This window comes from Narcine bancroftii, chromosome 12, assembly GCF_036971445.1.
Source record: "Narcine bancroftii isolate sNarBan1 chromosome 12, sNarBan1.hap1, whole genome shotgun sequence".
Taxonomy (NCBI): domain Eukaryota; kingdom Metazoa; phylum Chordata; class Chondrichthyes; order Torpediniformes; family Narcinidae; genus Narcine; species Narcine bancroftii.
In genome coordinates this window covers 100,533,255-100,553,861 of record NC_091480.1, presented here as the reverse complement: position 1 = coordinate 100,553,861, position 20,607 = coordinate 100,533,255, and the positions used below count along the sequence as shown (strand labels likewise).

The 20,607-nt window shown below is 44.0% G+C and overlaps 1 protein-coding gene across 3 annotated transcripts in view; it reads left to right on the top strand.

The window, feature by feature from the left end:
• The window catches only part of kansl1b (KAT8 regulatory NSL complex subunit 1b), a 155,807-nt gene that overhangs the window by 108,226 nt on the left and 26,974 nt on the right, over positions 1-20,607 (top strand). For all 3 annotated transcript variants that reach the window (XM_069905226.1, XM_069905228.1, XM_069905229.1), the window contains one exon: positions 12,456-12,621. In XM_069905226.1, coding sequence (XP_069761327.1) covers positions 12,456-12,621 — 166 coding nt within the window. The remainder of the gene's footprint in view (positions 1-12,455; positions 12,622-20,607) is intronic.

The window sequence follows — 20,607 nt, the reverse complement described above, 5'->3', positions numbered from 1 at the left end:
GCCAGGCTGCGGGCATCTTGGATCCAGGTATCAGGTCCAGGATGGTGAGTTTGGGACCAGGTCCCAAGAAGAGCCTGGATTCACCACACATCTGTATAGGGGGTCAAGCGACTGCAGCAGTTATAGGAGTGCAGGGGATGACAGCGTCTGAGCAGGGAGCGGGAGCAGAAGACCTTTTCTTCTCGACATTATGCTGCAGTCCTCCGCAGAGTAATGAAAAGAAAACATATTTTGTGTATTTTATTTACGTGACAATGGAATTTTGACTGTTCATCCCAGAATGTTAGTCTGTGAATGAAACTGCCAGTAGCACGTTGCATTTTTGAGACAATTAGAATAATACTTAAATGGAAGCGAGTTCACAAGAATGTTTTATTGGGACCACTAGTTGAATTATAAGGAGAGGCTGGAAAGGCTGGGACTTTTCTGCTTGGAGCACAGAAAGCAAAGGGAAACCTTTATGGAGATTTATAAATTAATGAGGCGTAGATATAGCCTTTTTACCTCCGAGTTGGGTCATTTAAAACTGTTGGCCATAGATTTTGGGTAGGGCGATATTTTTCAAAGGGTTGTGAGGATGCCTTCATATCCAGTGGATGGGTAGCTAGAAAAAGCTGCCCAACAACAGCAGGAATGGTTTAGATGGGTACACAAATAGGTAGATATCGAGGGATATGGGCTGATTGCAGGCAAATTTGGCCAACTTGGTGGGCCTAGATAAGTTAGGTCATTTACCATGGTGCAAAGTTCTTGAGGTCATGGGGAGCCTGGGTATTGTTATTTGGAGTAGATATGACTGCGGAAAATAGATATATCCAAATGTTTTTTTTAAATATATTTTTGATTTTCCAAAGGCTTGTGTAAATCCAGTAAACAAGTTATTACCTTCTCTTCCCACATACCCTAAATTATACAAGTACCAAAAACCAGAACCACGCAAATACCGACAAAGACAACAATTCTCCTCAAAGCTGGAAGACCTTGGGTGTTAAATAAAAACAAGTCGGGGTAAAAACACATCGTCTGCGCTGCATTCCCCATTTCATACTGTTAATCCTCTACCCGTTGGGACAGATTGTTTCTTCTCTTATTCGGGGGGAGGGGGGTATGAATTATATCTCTTCCGTAAATTGTACGTGATTTTCTCCAGGGAATGCAACTCTGTGTTTCCATATTCCATCATGCGATATTTAGCTGGGGGTCAGACTTCCATGTCACTGTTAGATGCATCCTGGTTCTTGACAAGGCGACCTTCACAAACTGAATTTGGTGTGGACAGTCAAAACTGTATACCTCCAATGTCCCCTAGAAGGTACAACTCCGGATCCTGTGGAAAATCCACCTTGGTAATTTTTTTTCAGAGTGTCCCCAAGGTCCCGTGAGCAAGTTTCTGATACATCCCGTGAGAGATGCTAGACACCTTACCATTCCACAAAAAGTTTCTGATACATCCCGTGAGAGATGCTAGACACCTTACCATTCCACAAAATGTTTCTGACACATCCCGTGAGAGACGCTAGACACCTTACCATTCCACAAAACGTTTCTGACACATCCCGTGAGCAAGTTTCTGATGCATCCCGTGAGAGATGCTAGACACCTTACCATTCCACAAAATGTTTCTGACACATCCCGTGAGAGACGCTAGACACCTTACCATTCCACAAAACGTTTCTGATACATCCCGTGAGAGATGCTAGACACCTTACCATTCTACAAAATGTTTCTGACACATCCCGTGAGAGACGCTAGACACCTTACCATTCCACAAAAAGTTTCTAACACATCCCGTGAGAGATGCTAGACACCTTACCATTCCACAAAATGTTTCTGACACATCCTGTGAGAGACGCTAGACACCTTACCATTCCACAAAACGTTTCTGATACATCCCGTGAGAGATGCTAGACACCTTACTATTCTACAAAATGTTTCTGACACATCCCGTGAGAGACGCTAGACACCTTACCATTCCACAAAATGTTTCTAACACATCCCGTGAGAGATGCTAGACACCTTACCATTCCATAAAATGTTTCTGACACATCCCGTGAGAGACGCTAGACACCTTTCCATTCCACAAAAAGTTTCTGACACATCCCATGAGCACTTGAACGAAGCATTTGGGCAATGTTTGAAAAATATATTGTAAGAAATGTTATGGGCAGAGTTTTCCATCTAGCCAGGTCCTCCTCAATCTTCCAGAGTAATATATATATATATATATATATATATATTGTGTAGGTCTTTATCCCTAGATACAAACTGGTTGATTTTGTGTTCCACCTGGCCCACCTTGAACCTATTTATGTCTGGATCCTGCCAAATGGTTTCCACCAGCGGTTCAAGAGCTGGAGACAGTGGGCAGCCCTGCCTACTAGATCGACTCAGGAGGAACACTGGAAACACCTACCTGTTTGTGATGGTTTTAGTCTGGGGTTTAAAATACAATGTCCTTACCCAATTGATAAATGTTTGACCCAGACCAAGTTTCTCCAGTGTCTTAAACAGAAAATCCCACTCCAATCTATCAAAGGCCTTCTCCGCATCCAAGGATATGGCAATCTCGGGTCCTACCCCGACTACGACTATGCCAGGTGTATAATATTGACCAATCTAGCTGATTGCCTCTTTTGAACAAATCCAGCCTGATCCGGGTTTGTTAATTTCAGCAAATGTTTTGCCAACCTATTGGCCAATGAATATGTCCAAATGTTAATGAGATTTCGATAGCGCAAATGAGTTATATCCAATGGAAAAAGTGAGTACCAAGAGGATACAGATTTATGGTAATTGGTAAAAGAAGCAGATAAGTGAGTAGAATTGATGTGAACTGTCAGAAGTGAATTGAGTAATTCTTTTTTTAAAATTTTTTATTTTTCACACTATAAGCCACATTGATCAAGACACATACATTTTTCTTTTCAAATATATAGTGTCATTTTCTCCCCCCCCTCCTCCCATCCCACCCTCCCTACCTCCCCTCCCATTCATTTAAAGTTCAGAATCTAATATACATTAAACCCGTCAAACAATGTTGTCACTCAATAAAAATAAACAAGAAATTCCACTGAGTCAGTTCTTTTCATTCTCTTCTCCTTCTGTCATTTTAGGTGGTAGGTGTCCACGGTAGGTTTTCTCTATTGTGTTTCATGTATGGCTCCCATATTTGTTCAAATATTGTAATATTATTTCTTAAATTATATGTTATTTTTTCTAATGGAATACATTTATTCATTTCAATATACCAATGTTGTATTCTCAAGTTATCTTCTAATTTCCAGGCTGACATTATACATTTTTTTGCTACGGCTAAGGCTATCTTAACAAATCTTTTTTGTGCACCATCCAAATCGTCCAAATTCTTTGTTTTTTATGTTACTTAGGAGGATAATCTCTGGGTTTTTTTGATATATTGCTTTCTGTGATTTTATTTAATATCTGGTTTAGATCTTCCCAAAACTTTTTCACTTTTTCACACGTCCAGATTGCATGAATTGTTCCCATTTCTTTTTTACAACGAAAACATCTGACAGATACTGTTGGGTCCCATTTATTTAACTTTTGAGGTGTAATGTATAGCCTGTGTATCCAGTTATATTGTATCATACGTAACCTCATGTTTATTGTATTTCTCATCGTTCCTGAGCATAACTTCTCCCATGTTTCATTCTTTATCTTTATGTTTAGATCTTGTTCCCATTTTTGTTTAGTTTTACCATTTGTTTCCTCATTCTCCTTTTCTTGTAGTTTAATATACATGTTTGTTATAAATTTTTTCATTATCATTGTGTCTGTAATCACATATTCAAAATTACTTCCCTCTGGTAACCTCAGACTGCTTCCCAATTTGTCCTTCAAGTAGGATTTCAGTTGGTAGTATGCCAACACTGTATCGTGAGTTATGTTATATTTATCCTTCATTTGTTCAAAGGATAATAATTTATTTCCTGAAAAGCAATTTTCTATTCTTTTGATCCCTTTTTTCTCCCATTCTCTAAAGGAAAGGTTATCTATTGTAAAAGGGATTAGCTGATTTTGCGTCAGTATTAGTTTTGGTAGTTGGTAATTTGTTTTATTCCTTTCTACATGAATCTTCTTCCAAATATTGAGCAGATGATGTAATACTGGAGAATTCCTACGTTGTACCAATTTTTCATCCCATTTATATAATATATGTTCAGGTATCTTCTCCCCTATTTTATCTAGTTCTAATCTCGTCCAATCTGGCTTTTCCCTTGTTTGATAAAAATCTGATAGGTATCTTAATTGTGCGACTCTATAATAATTTTTAAAGTTTGGCAGTTGTAAGCCTCCTTGTTTATACCATTCTGTTAATTTATCTAGTGCTATCCTCGGTTTCCCCCCTTTCCATAAAAATTTCCTTATTATTTTCTTTAACTCCTTGAAGAATTTCTCCGTCAAGTGTATTGGCAATGCCTGAAATAGGTATAGTATCCTTGGGAAAATGTTCATTTTAATACAGTTTATCCTTCCTATTAGTGTTAGTGGTAAGTCTTTCCAATGCTCTAAGTCGTCTTGTAATTTTTTCATTAGTGGATAATAATTGAGTTTGTATAGATGGCCGAGTAATTCTTTAAAACAAAAGTAGAGTGATGGTGGCTTTCTGCCTTGGAAAGCCCTTCTCAGATACCCAGGGATTGGTGTCTAAAACGAAAAAGTTGTTGTACAAATTTGTCAAGCAACAGATGGAAGCAGACAATCCCTGCTGGATTGGAGTCATCTGTGCTGGTGGCACAGATTCCAAGGGGGAGCAAGCTTTGGAACCCACACTGAGCCCAGTTCACAAGAAGTCTCATAGAATCAGGTCAAACCAGGGTGAGGGAAAGCCTGATCACTACTTACTGTTCTCCCTGAGCTGATGCATGTCTTCTCCATGGCGACAATACTTGAAAGAATCACTGAATGTACTCTGGACGGGGGCTTTTTGTGTCCATCACCGAGGCGGGCTTGGTAACTCCGTCATAGACTGAGTCAGTCAAATCCTGGCGATGACAGTTCCCAGGCTGCAGCAGCTAGTGAAGAATAAGCCTATTTGACCTCATACTCTGATCCACGAACCAGATGCACTGTGCTGACTAGCACTGGTAAAAGGGACCATTGGAATCTTTGTCCTGTCTTCATGCTGGTTCATCTCCATGATGCGTTGCACTTTTCTTTTTCTTTGGCTTGGCTTCGCGGACGAAGATTTATGGAGGGGGTAAAAAAGTCCACGTCAGCTGCAGGCTCGTTTGTGGCTGACCAGTCCGATGCGGGACAGGCAGACACGATTGCAGCGGTTGCAAGGGAAAATTGGTTGGTTGGGGTTGGGTGTTGGGTTTTTCCTCCTTTGCCTTTTGTCAGTGAGGTGGGCTCTGCGGTCTTCTTCAAAGGAGGCTGCTGCCCGCCAAACTGTGAGGCGCCAAGATGCACGGTTTGAGGCGTTATCAGCCCACTGGCGGTGGTCAATGTGGCAGGCACCAAGAGATTTCTTTAGGCAGTCCTTGTACCTTTTCTTTGGTGCACCTCTGTCACGGTGGCCAGTGGAGAGCTCGCCATATAATACGATCTTGGGAAGGCGATGGTCCTCCATTCTGGAGACGTGACCCATCCAGCGCAGCTGGATCTTCAGCAGCGTGGACTCGATGCTGTCGACCTCTGCCATCTCGAGTACCTCGACGTTAGGGGTGTGAGCGCTCCAATGGATGTTGAGGATGGAGCGGAGACAACGCTGGTGGAAGCGTTCTAGGAGCCGTAGGTGGTGCCGGTAGAGGACCCATGATTCGGAGCCGAACAGGAGTGTGGGTATGACAACGGCTCTGTATACGCTTATCTTTGTGAGGTTTTTCAGTTGGTTGTTTTTCCAGACTCTTTTGTGTAGTCTTCCAAAGGCGCTATTTGCCTTGGCGAGTCTGTTGTCTATCTCATTGTCGATCCTTGCATCTGATGAAATGGTGCAGCCGAGATAGGTAAACTGGTTGACCGTTTTGAGTTTTGTGTGCCCGATGGAGATGTGGGGGGGCTGGTAGTCATGGTGGGGAGCTGGCTGATGGAGGACCTCAGTTTTCTTCAGGCTGACTTCCAGGCCAAACATTTTGGCAGTTTCCGCAAAGCAGGACGTCAAGCGCTGAAGAGCTGGCTCTGAATGGGCAACTAAAGCGGCATCATCTGCAAAGAGTAGTTCACGGACAAGTTTCTCTTGTGTCTTGGTGTGAGCTTGCAGGCGCCTCAGATTGAAGAGACTGCCATCCGTGCGGTGCCGGATGTAAACAGCGTCTTCATTGTTGGGGTCTTTCATGGCTTGGTTCAGCATCATGCTGAAGAAGATTGAAAAGAGGGTTGGTGCGAGAACACAGCCTTGCTTCACGCCATTGTTAATGGAGAAGGGTTCAGAGAGCTCATTGCTGTATCTGACCCGACCTTGTTGGTTTTCGTGCAGTTGGATAATCATGTTGAGGAACTTTGGGGGACATCCGATGCGCTCTAGTATTTGCCAAAGCCCTTTCCTGCTCACGGTGTCGAAGGCTTTGGTGAGGTCAACAAAGGTGATGTAGAGTCCTTTGTTTTGTTCTCTGCACTTTTCTTGGAGCTGTCTGAGGGCAAAGACCATGTCAGTGGTTCCTCTGTTTGCGCGAAAGCCGCACTGTGATTCTGGGAGAATATTCTCAGCGACACTAGGTATTATTCTATTTAGTAGAATCCTAGCGAAGATTTTGCCTGCAATGGAGAGCAACGTGATTCCCCTGTAGTTTGAGCAGTCTGATTTCTCGCCTTTGTTTTTGTACAGGGTGATGATGGTGGCATCACGAAGATCCTGAGGCAGTTTACCTTGGTCCCAACAAAGCTTGAAAAACTCATGCAGTTTGGCATGCAGAGTTTTGCCGCCAGCCTTCCAGACTTCTGGGGGGATTCCATCCATACCTGCTGCTTTGCCACTTTTCAGTTGTTCGATTGCCTTATATGTCTCATCCAGGGTGGGAACCTCATCCAGCTCTAGCCTTAGGGGCGTTGCACTACAGACATGCTAAATGGAATAGATTGGAAAGATCTGGCCTTTTAAGAGGGCTGTGATCCATCAGCCCTGGAGGAATGTACACCATCGCAATTGGTAACCTTTCCATCCGGCACATCTGTCGCTGTACCAAGCCAGGCCACCAAGCTGGTCCATTGAGGAGCAACCCTGAACAGCATGTGAAGCAGGTCTCAAGAGGAATCAATGATAGTTCTGTGATCTTGCACGTTATTATGAATTGTGGTTGACAATGAAACAAGTGATGGGCGGTGGGTCCCATTCTCGACAATGCTGGTCCTCAGCCTGTTTGCACACACTGTGTTTTAAGAGAGCAGTAGTTAATGCAGCGCAGGTACCTCACATCCTGGTGGGGGCCAAACTGGGAGGCTTGGAACCGAGCTGGAATCCAGGTGGCAGCAGAGACAAGAAGCCAGGAAGGACATGTGGCTGTGGAAGTGAGTCTGGGTGTGCACATGGTGGTTGTGCTTGAGAGCAGTAGGGGATGCAGCTGGGGAGTAGCGAGAGAGGCTCTCACAGAACTCCTTCAAAGATTGGAGAATTGCGCAGAGTAGGTATCCTTCAAATAGATTTCACACTAGAACAACTGCATGCACTCCACTCAGTCTGTCTGTGCCACGGTTGGGTTCTAGGCCCTGTCACTTACAGCTATTCCACAAATGGCCTTGTATTATAAAGTCAGAAATAGGTTTGTTTGCCAATTGGCATTTTTACACAGAAACTGGAATTATTCTGGAAAGAAATTAGCATACTTTCCTCCAGTGTATCCCGATGTGGTCGTTTACACGGGTAATTTTACGCAGCCTTCCTGTGTTGTGAGTTTGTTGGAGGGGGAGCATCGTATTCATTAGGCATGTTTTTAATTGAGGGGCATGGTGACTGTCTCACCTTCTTCACCCATCTACAAGGCACTAGGCAGGAGTGTGATGGGATTTGCTGCACTTGCCTCAATGAATGGTGGTTGAACAATTCCATCCAGCATCAAGCTGTCCACTTGATCAGTACCCCACCCACCACCGTTCACAGAATACACTGCAACCTCTTCCCAACTCTGACAGCTCCTCTGTATCCTGTTGCACCAAAAAGAGCAGCAGGTCAAATGATGACAAAATTGGGATTTTTTTTCCTTCAAAATATTGGACTTGATCATTGCTGGATCTGCATCCCAGACATCCTACCCAACAAGTAAAACATGAAAATCTGCAGATACAGTGGTTGAAGTAAAAACATAATCCTGGAGAAACTCATCAGGTCAAACAGTGTCCTTTATACAGCAAAGATAATGATATAGATCCAACGTTTCGGGCTTGAGGGAAGGGCTCAATTCCAAATCATTGGTATGTATCTTTATCTTTTTCAAAGGATCAAGCCCAAAACAGTTATGTATCTTTGTCTTTGCTATTTAACATACATTATTTGACCTACTGAGTTTCTCCAGCGTTGTGTTTTTCATCCTACCTAATGACATTGTTGGAAGTAGCAGTACACTACCATTTCCAAGGCAGTTAGGGCTGGCTGTATCAGAAATACAGAGGAGCATGACTGATGGGAGAATTGGAAGCCTGCAGCCAGGCATGAGGATTGCTGGTTCGATGGTGGATATCGTCAGTGCATTCAAAAAGTTAGATTTATAGGTGCAGTGCTTAGTTAATACAGATAACGTGGATAGAGGAAGAATGTGAGAAGCAAGTGTTGGGTTTAAATAAGGTAAGTTGTTTGATAATGTCTACTGCCTCTCCAGTTTACTGCAGTACATAAATGTGCTGGAGAAACTCAGCAGATCACGCAGTACTTCTTGGAAGTAAAAGGCCTGGTCAAGGGATGAGCAAAAGACCCAAGTTCCTGAATAAAAAAGTTAGGTGTGGGGAGAGGAGAGAAGGGGGGCAGAGGCAGAGGGAGGAGTGTTAATAGTAAAGAGGTTGTAGGTGGATACAGGTGGGAGGGTAGGAGAAAAGGCTGAGGCGACTGGGAGAGGAAAGGAAAATGCATGGGGAGCTGGAGGTAAGGAGACAGAGGGATAATGAAAAAGTGACTCGGGAGAGGTTTAACAGAGATTTGGGGTCCCATCAATCCTTCCAAGTGAAGCAACATCACATATGAATCTGCAGGGATCATCTACAGCATCCGATATTCCCGCTGTGGTCTCCTCTACAGCAGAGAGACTGGGAGATCATTTCGTGGAACACCTCTGCTCTGTCCACTGCAATGGCGATGATCTCCCAGTGTCCACCCATTTCAATTCCCCATCCGATTCTCTTTCTGACATGTCCGTCCATGGCCTCATCCACTGCCAGACTGAGACCACTCGCAAGTTGAGGAAGAACACCTCGTCTTCTGTCTGGGCTCCTCCAACAGGGTGTATTAACAATTGACTTCTCTGGTTTCTGTTTAACACCACCCCTCCCCCCCCCCCCCACCCAACTTTTTTCTTCTCAGAATCAGAATTTAATGTCATGACATGCAGTGTTTTGCGACAGCGTCATAGAGCAAACATTCACATTATAACCATCTTCTGACATTACTAGAAAAAGTAAAAATTATAGTGCACGAAAACTCCGGCCGTGTCTGTGGTTCATTAGTTATTCAGGAATCTGATGGCACTGGGGAAGAAGCTGTCCTTGTGCTCTGAGTGCTCTTCATTAGGCTCCTGTACCTTTTCCCTGATGGTAGCAGTGAAGACCCCACCCAGCGCTGGGTGGGTCACGTCTCCAGAATGGAGGACCATCGCCTTCCCAAGATCGTGTTATATGGCGAGCTCTCCACTGGCCACCGTGACAGAGGTGCACCAAAGAAAAGGTACAAGGACTGCCTAAAGAAATCTCTTGGTGCCTGCCACATTGACCACCGCCAGTGGGCTGATATCGCCTCAAACCGTGCATCTCGGCGCCTCACAGTTTGGCGGGCAGCAACCTCCTTTGAAGAAGACCGCAGAGCCCACCTCACTGACAAAAGGCAAAGGAGGAAAAACCCAACACCCAACCCCAACCAACCATTTTTCCCCTGCAGCCGCTGAAACCGTGTCTGCCTGTCCCGCATCGGACTGGTCAGCCACAAACGAGCCTGCAGCTGACGTGGACTTTTACCCCCTCCATAAATCTTCGTCCGCGAAGCAAAGCCAAAGAAGACAAAGAGCAGTGAAGAGGGCATGGCCTGGGTAGTGGGGGTCTTTGAGGATAGAGGCTGCTTTTTTAAGACACCGCCTCATTTCGAATTTACACCTTTTGTCTGTTGGTCTGTACTCCTCCCCCTCCCATTCTTCCCCCCATCTTTCCCCAACCTTTATATCAGATGCCCTGTCATGTTTTCCTTATACTTTGAAGGGCTCAGGCCTGAAACGTCTGCAATGTCTCTCTTCCTTCTGCTGTGAGACCGACTGAGTTTCTCCACCATTTCTGTGTTTTTACATTTACCTTCAGGGTGTCGTGCATGAGGATTCCCAGGTCTCTGCACCTGGGAATTTTCAATTTTCTCCCCATTTAGAAAATAGTCTGCCAAATTATTTTTTCTATCAAAGTGCACGTCTCTGGACTTTGTTAGGTCTGCTTTGTTCATGAATGAGTGAGACAAACACCAGGCTGAGTCGAAATCAGGGTTCTTTGTTCTTTATTACCGGATTGTAACACTTGCGACCAACCATGTTAGTCGGAGAATGCATTCTGCCGTTATCAGCAAAATGGTGATTTTTTATACCCTTGGATATGTGCTTAGAACATCATCATATCATTACTTGTCCAATGACTAAAACTGTTGCTATCCTTTCCCTGCTAGCTTCCTGCCTCTCAATCCATCAATGTCTCTCTTATCTTGTAAGTACAAGGATACATTCACATCTTGTTACAGCCCTGTACATTCCCATCTCATGATGTTTTACCTAACAGGAGTACAAGGACACCTCCCCTTCTTGTTACTGCCCTGTACAGGGTAACTCCCCTACACATTCCCATCTCATGATGTTTTACCTTACAATTTTCCAACATTGTATTTCATTTACCACTCTCTGCCCATTCTCCTAATCTGTCTAAGTCCTTCTGCAGCCTCCCTGTTCCTCAGCACTACTGCTCTTCATAATCATCTGTAAACTTGGCCACAAAATATTGATATACAACGTAATTAAAAGTGGCCCTAACACCGACCCCCTGTGGAACACCACTTGCAAATGGCAACCAACCTGAATATGACCTCTGCTTCCTGCCAATCAGCCAATGCTCTACCCAGATTATTTTATTTATACCATGGGCTCTTATCTTGTTAAGTAGCCTCATGTGGCACCTTGTCAAAGGCCTTCTGAAAATCCAAATACGTAACATTCACTGCCTCTCCCTTATTCAGGCTTCTTTTCACTTCAAAGAGTTCCAATATATTTGTCAAACGAGATTTTCCTTTTTGGAAACTATGCTGGCTTTGGCCTATCCTGTCGTGTGTCTCCATCACCTCATCCTCAATTGGTCCATTGTCTTCCCAACCACTGATGTCTGGCTTTCCTTTCCTTTCTTGAATAGTGGGGTGACATTTGTGATTTTCCAGTCCTCTGGAACTGTGCCAGATCTATTGATTCTTGAAAGATCATTACCAATACCTCCACAAGCTCTACAGCTCCTTCTTTCAGAACCAGAGGGTGAAATCCACCTGGTCCAAGAGACTTGCTGTATCTACCCTTACACCATTCAGATTTCTGAGCATCTTCTCTCTTGTCACAGTAATTGCACTCACTGATCCTCTCGGAATCTAGCACACAGCAAAATGCCCATGGAGATGCTCTGCCATGTCCGTGTCTCCCATTATTATTTCTCCAGTGTCACGAGGGGCAAAAAAACATGTCTGGAGCAGAATCTTCTGCAGTAGGAAATGCTAATGCAAAAGATTGATGTAACTTGTAGAGTTTTAATTGTCATTTCATGGTGACAGAGTAAATAACATGAAACATTGCCCACTGTTCTCTCTCCTCCCCCTTTCCTGCTGCATTTGGCCTTGTGCACCTTCCTCTTTCCTGAGCTGGTGGTGGAGCACTGTTGCATCTTCAGTGCCAACTTGGGAGAGGCAAATGTGCTTGTGCCGTGGAAGATAATGTGCATGGTCAGTAATCAACTGAGAACTGGGTATGCATTTCCAGATAAATATTGTACTCATGAAGAAGCATCATACAGGCAGCTTCCTCATGGATAACAGAAATTAACCTGCAAAGAATTAAAGAAACATTCCCCAAAAATGAGATGTGGGACTGAAATTCACTCTCAGAATTTGTGAGAAAAAAATTCAAGTCAATCGTTTTAAACATGCATTTCTTGAGGGTTTGATCGTCAAAAGAGAATCACGATCACAGTCTTCTCAAAACATTCTGCCTCCAACACCACCCCACCCTTCCCAAATAAGGTTGCCTGCTTCTGCTGTCATGCTCCACTGATTCTTTTACCTTTACCTGTTGCAGAACCAACATCCTCTTCCTGTGAAGTGTAATTGTAATGTTCCAACATCGTGCATGATGTGTGGCTCCAAGAACTCAGAGTCGCGTGAAAACCAGTACAACATGCCCGTGTCAGAGAGGCTTGCATTGTTAGATGCTTGTCTACACCCAATCCTGTCATTCTGGGATGGTAAGTTTTTTGAAAACGACAGCTCTACTTGTATGTTGGGTGCAGATAAACGTTTCAGTTATTTATTTACTGAAATCCTCAGCATCATAATCTGGGTCTGAGACGGTTGTGATTTTTCAGCTGCTACTGTCCCACACCCATTTTGGCTGTAGTACATGTATCGGACATAGTGTTTCAATTAGTGAATATAATTCTGTTGCATCTTTTCCAGATGTATGGTAATACAACAGCAAGTTCCTGTTTGTGTGCACTTACTTTATCAACTTTCCAATTGCAAAACATAATTGCCAGCTGATTGTAAATTGTTTTTTGCTATTGCACTTTAAATTATAGACAGAACAGGCCTCCAGCCCAACTCAACCATACTGCCCAAATTGGTATTCTAGGCTAGTCCAGTTTACCTGCATTTCCCTTCAACTCCATAACTCTGACAAAATGTCTTTTGAACTTTGCAATAGTGCCGTGCTTTCGGCAGGGAGGATGATTAAAATCCATTTGGCCAAGATCCCATGCCTTTTGACTTTCTGAATGTGCCTATCATGGGGAACCTTGTCAGCCACCTTACTGAAATTCATACACTGCACACCATATCACACATTCATCAATTTATTTTGTCATCTCGAAAAAACTCAGTTAGACTCATGAGGCACAACCTGCCCCTCACAAAAACAATGGTGACTATTCCTAAGAAGGCTATGCCTTTCCAAATGTTTGTAAATCCTTTCTGGTCGATAAATACCCAGGATTCTCCCTCTTACGTTTTTTAAACAAGGAGACTACATTTGCCATTCTCCAATTCTCTGACATTTCTCCTGTGCCCAGGGAGGACCCAAAGGTAATTGCCAACATCCCATTAGTCTCTTCCAGTTGATGCCTAGGCCCTTCATTAGGTACAAACAAACAGGTGAATAAAAAGGTGGGTGAATGGGGAAGAGGTAGGAGGGAGGAGCACAGGCTAACAGGTGGGTCCAGATGGGAGGATGGAAGAGAAAAGGGCAGTATCTCCGATAGAAGGAAAGGAAGGGGGTGGGAAGCAGGAGAAAGGGAAATAAAGGAAAGAGTTTGGGGAAGGTCACGTGGCATCCATTGAGAATAAAGGGTATGGAAGATGGGCACATGGGTTAGGTCAACTGGATAAAAATTGGCAGGGATCGGAGTAAGAGAATGGGTGAGAGGGCAGTTTTTCGGACTACATGACCATGACCAAGGGAGTGCCTCGTGGTTCAGGGCTTTTTGTAATATTCATAAATGATTTAGATAAGGATATTTGTGGCAAGGTGAGTTTACTGATAACTCAAAAACTTGGTGGACAGTGAAGAAGGTTACCTGGCTTTGCAACAAGATCTAGTTCAGTTGGGATCTGTGCTAAGGAATGATATTGCAGTTCAATTTGAACAGGAGATTCTGTGGAAGGCATCAAGACTCTCAAATAGTATGTTGCCTCAGTCAGAGATGTCAATGAGCAAGTCCTTAGAATTCTTGGGGGTGGGGGGGTGGGGGGGGAAGGTGAGCAGCCAGATGTTGTGGTACATCGATATGAAAAGGGATGAGGTCCTGAAGGGTGAATATAGGGAGTTAGGAAGGAAGGTAAAGAACAGGACCTCAGGGGGGATAATCTATGGATACACAGAAGTGCAGGAGAAACTCAGCAGGTTGTGCACCAGCTATAGGAAGCAAAGATCTATCACCATCATTCCACCTTGAGCCCTTCAGCAAGGTTTAAGAAAAAGCAGGCAAGCAATTTGTGGGTTAATGCAGATGGGAGGGTAAAAGAGAAAATGGCTGAGGTGATGGGGGAGGGGCTATCTCTGATAGGAGAGGCAAGGGAAGCAAGTGGGGAGCTGGAGATAAAGAGACGGGGATAAGGAAAGTGAGATTTGTGAGAGGGGTTTGATGGAAATCAGAGAAGTCAACGTTGATGCTGCCTCGTTAGAGCATTCTCAGGCAGAATACAAGGTGTTGTTCCTCCAATTGACACGTAGTCTCGATTTGGCTGTGCACGGGGCCATGGTCGATGTGTCACTGTGAGAACGAAGTGTGGAATTGAAATGGTTGGCCACTGGGTGGTCCCCTTTATTTGAATAGGCAGAGGGAAGGTGCTTAACAAAACACCACTGCCAAACCAAGGACGCCCACAAATCGGAGGAACAGCATCTAATATTCTGTCAGGGCACTCTCCATCCAGATGGCGTCAATGTTAACTTCTCCTGTTTCTATTAGGCCCCTCCCCTGTCTGTCTCTCTTTTCCTATACCCCTGACTCCTTTCCTCTAGCTCCCCACCTCCTTCCCTCTCCTTTCAGGAAGCTATCCCCTCCCTTCTGTTTCTCAGCTTTTTTCTCTTCCAGCCTCTACCTCCATCCTCCGCTTCCTTCCTTCCCCAACCTGTTTATTCCCAACCTGTTTATTCAGGCACCTGTTTGCTTTTTGCTGTATTACACTACAGTCACAGTGTCTGCAGATTTACCTGTTTAACACAAAATAAATTACACACCAGAGAGTTTTAGTTCATTGGTGGTCCAGCTGCTGGGCAATATCCTGACAGACAGGATTTACAAGCATTTAGAGAAGCATAATCTGATTAGGAATAGGGGTAGGTCGTATCAGACAAGCCTAATTGAATTCTTTGAAGAAAATGAAGTATACAGTAATTGGGTCTCTCTCAGTGAGGCTATCAGACTATTAGATAGGGACTTGAAACTGAGAAAAATGGAGGGTTGTGAAGTCGGAATTCTAGGCAGTTGTTAGAGTAGGCTGTAGATTTCTATGTTCTATGTAAGTGCATTTGGATAAATCAAACCAGCACAGGACTTAACTCTGTTAACGGTAGAGCCTAAAATGTGTTGTAGAGCTGAAGGACCGAGGGATGCAGATGGCAGCACAGGTAGTCAGAGCAGTGAAGAGTGTTTGGGATGCTTGCCTTCACATGTCGGGCACTGATTATGTATTGAGACAATATGTTGAAGTTAATCAGTGGATCCAAGCTCTGGGGGCGCTACGGCACTTAAGAAGACAACAAATGTAACATTGTTCTGAAAGAGAGGTGGATAAGAGTCTGATAGCTGCATCAACTTAGCATCATCCATTTGTGAAAATGCCTCAAAATATCCTTCAGGTAGAATTAATGCAACATTTAAAAAAAAATATTTATGTTTTCACACAAGCTTGTACAGCCATACACATTGTTGATGCCACCATTGGCAACTTGCAAATGTACATACATTCCATTCTCATTATTGACTGTACACACAGCCTTCTGTCTTTTCCAGCACCCCCCCCCCCCCCCAATATAGGACAGCTCATCCCAACTTCGACCAACAACAAACAAAAACTTTCTACACCAGGGAAATTAATAATTAGGGAACAGGGATTGTCACGGTTCAGTGGGCAGCCATTGAGCCAATATACATTCCTGACTTTCCTTGATCAGGATGAGTGCAGGGGAGAGGACGCCACAGCAGGGAACGGGGGTATCAATCACCGCCATATGCCTACATGGCGCATGTATGGCTGCCAGATCATTCAAGAGGTGTCATATTTGTTTTTCAAGTTACGTTATTTTCTCCAGGGAAACGCAACTCCACATTTCCATGTTCCATCGTTCAATACTGCGATTAGTGTCAGATTTCCAAGTTGCTGCAATGTACTTCCTGGCCACTCCCAATGCTATTAACACAAATTGGGATTGAAATTTGGACAGCCTCGTTGTAAGTCTCTAGTCTGTTATGTTTCCAACAGGAACAACCTTGGGTCCTGCAGGAATCATTTACCTATGATTTTTCTCTAGGGCTTGGCCTACATCTACACAGAAGGGATTCATCTTGGTACATGGCCAGGTTGCGTGCGTGAACGTCCCCGTCGTAATGCCGCATCTGAAACATTGGTTGACTGTGGTCATACTTTTATGGAATAAGTCGGACCAACATCTCTCATCAATTACAGTACCCAAGTCCGACTCCCATCTTTCTCTCAATCTGTGGAGTTTCAGTTTGGGTCCATCCGACTAGAGCAGGAAATACATTGCAGAAATGAATTTCTTTCCACTCCCCCTTCAAATCATGGTCTCTATGGCACTGTGCTGAGGTCGGGCCATACTTGGACCCAATACCTCCTATAAAAAAGATCTGATTTGAAGATAGCAGTGGAATGTCTGATTTGACAAGTTATATTTATTTTTGAGCTGCTCACATGACATTAATTGCCCCTGCTCATAACAGTCTTCTATGTATCTTATGCCATTATGGCACCAGGTTTCCAAGTTCTTGTTACCTACTGTTAATGGTATTAATTTATTGGGAGTCAGGGGCATTTTTGGGGACACCCCCACTTTGATGTTCAGATATTGGTTAATTTTGTTCCAGATATTAATCACTTGTTTTAAAATGGGGCTGCCCTTCTTTCCTCACAGCAATTCAGCATCCCATTTATAAATAAAGTCCTCTGCTATCCTCTCACCCGCTAGGAGCAGATCAATTTGTGCCCAGGATGGTACACCTCCTCCCTGGAAGAGAGAGGCGATGTATCTCAACTGGGCTGCTCATAGTATTATTTAAAGTCTGGCGTTCTCAGTCCACCCAGACTATAGTCCCATGTTAATTTTTCCATAGAGACCCCTGCCATCTTACCATTCCAGAGAAATATTCTAACCTTGTATAGCAGCTGTTTGAAGACACCCAGGGCAACAGCACAGGCAATGTCTGGAAAAGATACTGGAATCTTGGCAACACATTCATTTTGATGCTGTAAATCCTTTCCACTAATGTTATGGGCAGGGGCATCCATTTGTTTAAGTCCTCCTTGACTCTCTCCAGCAAGGGGGCGTAATTTAACTTGTATAAATTGTTCAAGTTGCCATCAATATTAGCTCCCAGGTATTTGATCCCCTCCTGTGACCACTTTAAATTGCTATTTTCTTTAAGTTGGCTAAAATTTCCCTCGGTGATTGGCATCACCTCACTTTTTCCCCATTGATCTTGTACCCGGAGAGTTTCCCATAGTCCTCCAATACCACGTGCAGTTGAGGCAAAGAAGTCGCAGGGTCTGTCAGATATATCAGCACGTCATCAACAAATAAGTTGATTTTGTGCTCCTCCTGGCCCAGTCTATAACCTTTAATGTCTGGATCCTGGCGAATGGCCTCATCCAGTGGTTCCACTGCTAGAACAAAGAGAACCGGTGACAGCACGCACCCTTGTCTACTAGATCTGATAAGTGGGAAAGCTGAAGAGATTTGTCCATTGGTCACAACCTTTGCCTTGGGCGCATGGTATAGCGCCCTAATCCAATTTCGAAAAGTTGGCCCTCGCTCCACCTTTTCAAGTACCTTAAATAAAAATTTCCACTTCTCTGCATCCAGGGAGACAGCCAATCCCTTCTCATTTCCAGTTTGTGCCAGGTGCATTACATTCAACAGTCTGCCAATGTTATGCGCTGCTTGTCTCTCCTGCATAAAGCCTGCCTAGTCTTTATTTATTAATTTCAGTAAATGCAATGCCAATCTGTTTGCCAGAGCCTTGGCAAGGATCTTATAATCAGCATTCAGCAGGGAGATTGGTCTATAAGAGGAGGGCAAAAGGGGATCTTTACTTTTCTTCAAGATCAATTGCCGTTGTGAAAGATTCCGGGAGGGTTCGTTCTTTCCTTGCCTGGTCTATCATCGCCATATACAGAGGCATTAGTAAGTCCTTAAATTCTCAATAAAACTTGGGTGGGAATCCGTCCTCTCCTGGAGACTTGCCAGTTTGTAGCGCGCTCAATGCTTTACCCAGCTCTTCCGCTGTAAGAGGAAAATCTAGTCCCGCCTGCTCCTCCAGTCTTAAATTTGGGGGATCCAATCTGGCCAGAAACTGTCCATTTGCTTAGGATTCCCAGCCAATTCAGATTTGTACAGTCCTTCATAAAATTCTCTCAAGGTCTCATTAATTGCCATTGGTTCATACGTGATCTGATTACTCCCTGTTTGTATTGTATTGATTGTTCTTAAGGCTTGTTCTGCCCTTCTGTTCTCTTTCCCCCAACTCTTAATACTTTTGCCTCAACCTCACCTTCTCCATACTATACATCTGAAGCTTATTATATTCCAATTTCTTGTTTGTAAGAGCTCTATAGTGGTCCTTTGAGCCCGATTTCTGAAAATCCTTCTCTAATTGGGTAATGTCCTTTTCCAATTCATCCACCTCCCTCATATAAGGTTTCTTGACAACTTTGTATACCCAATTATCTGGCCCCTCAAGTATGCTTTAAGGGTGTCCAACTGAAGGAATTTATCTGGAAAAGAGGGGCAGTTGTCGGCTTTTATGAAACTACAGAGTGTTAAAATGCCACCTATGTGCTATGTCCTGCTTATCTGGCATTTCTATGGTCAACCAGGGGGAAAATGGTCCAAGAGGAGCCTTGCCCAATACTCCATGATCCTACCCTCTATATGGGCTGAAGCCAGAAGGATGTCTATTATAGAGTAGGAGTCATGTTGCTTAGAGTACAACCAGTAATCTCCCTCTTGGATGCTTTTTCCGCCACGCATCTATCAGATTCAGCTCTGTCATGCAGTCAATGGTGGCTTTCGCCGCTCTAGTCCTAGTTATTCTTTTTGTGGTTTTATCCAGCACAGGATCCAGACATAGGTTAAAGTTGCCCCCTTTTAGAATATTTTCATTTGCCTCCGTCAATTGAAGAGAAATGTCCTGTATAAATTTTTCACCATTATAATTGGGGGGTGTAGACATTCACTAGGGTTCAGGGTTCTGAATATATCTGACATTGCACCATAACTATTTTGTCTGTATTCACCCTCTGCACCTGCACTGGAACTCTTCCCCACTAGAATTGCTATCCCCCTTGCCTTTGAGTGGAATGAGGAGGATGTGACCTGACCCACCTCTCTATCCCCATTTTATCTTCTGATGCTCCCACTCTGTTAAATGCATCTCTTGGAGGAAGGCCAGATCTATCCCATCTTTTAATTGTGTGCCAAGTCCATTTTTCGTTTCCCCGTTCCGTTTAATCCATTCACATTCGTTTCCCCGTTCCGTTTAATCCATTCACATTAAAAGTAGCACACTTTACACTTTTAGCCATTACACCCGGGTTCCCTTCCTAAATGTTTTCCCCCATCTCCACTGCCAAACCCCCCCCCCCCCGGTAACCCCAGCCTCTTGCCATCTGCCTGTTGCTCCACTCCATCTGAGCTACAACAAGTCCTGGGGAAGAAAAAATACGCCATAGACCCATTCGCCCACAACATACATTCCCACTCACAACCATTCTCCTCAAAACAATAAAAGGGAACACACACCGGACATAAATCCCAGCCGCCCTCCATTCACTCCTTGCCATGCAGTCACCACGACTCTCCATCTTCATCCTCACCTCTCTCCACTCAACCAGTCCCAGACCATTACATTTAACATCTTTTATCTTTTTTTGATATCAGAAAACAGCCAAGACCCAATTCTCTATATAACACAAAAATCTAAGTCCTCCCAGTCCATCTGTTTTGATAATTTTTAAATCTTATTGTCCCTTTTACTCTTTTCCACTTGGTCGGCCATTTCGTGCTGGCAGGGTATTTATAGACTGATATGCTTTCACTTTTTCTGTAAAAAAAATTTCTGTTCCCCTCTGGCAACATAATTTTCAAGGTACCGGGGTGTCGCAGGACACAATCATAGCCCTTCTGCTTTACCGATTGCTTAACCAGTTCAAAGTCTTTCTGTTTCTTGAGCAGAGCTGCACTAATATCTGGATAAAAAAACACTCAACCCCCTGTACTCCAGAGGGGCTCCCCTCGACCCCCTGTACTCCAGAGGGGCTCCCCTCGACCCCCTGTACTCCAGAGGGGCTCCCCTCGACCCCATGTACTCCAGAGGGGTTCCAGTTTGAATTGCCCCTTTTGCCGCCGTCTCTAATATTTTTTCACGATCTTGAAAATATTTTAACTTTATAAGAATTGATCGAGGCCTTTGTCCCAGTCCTGTCTAAGGGATTGG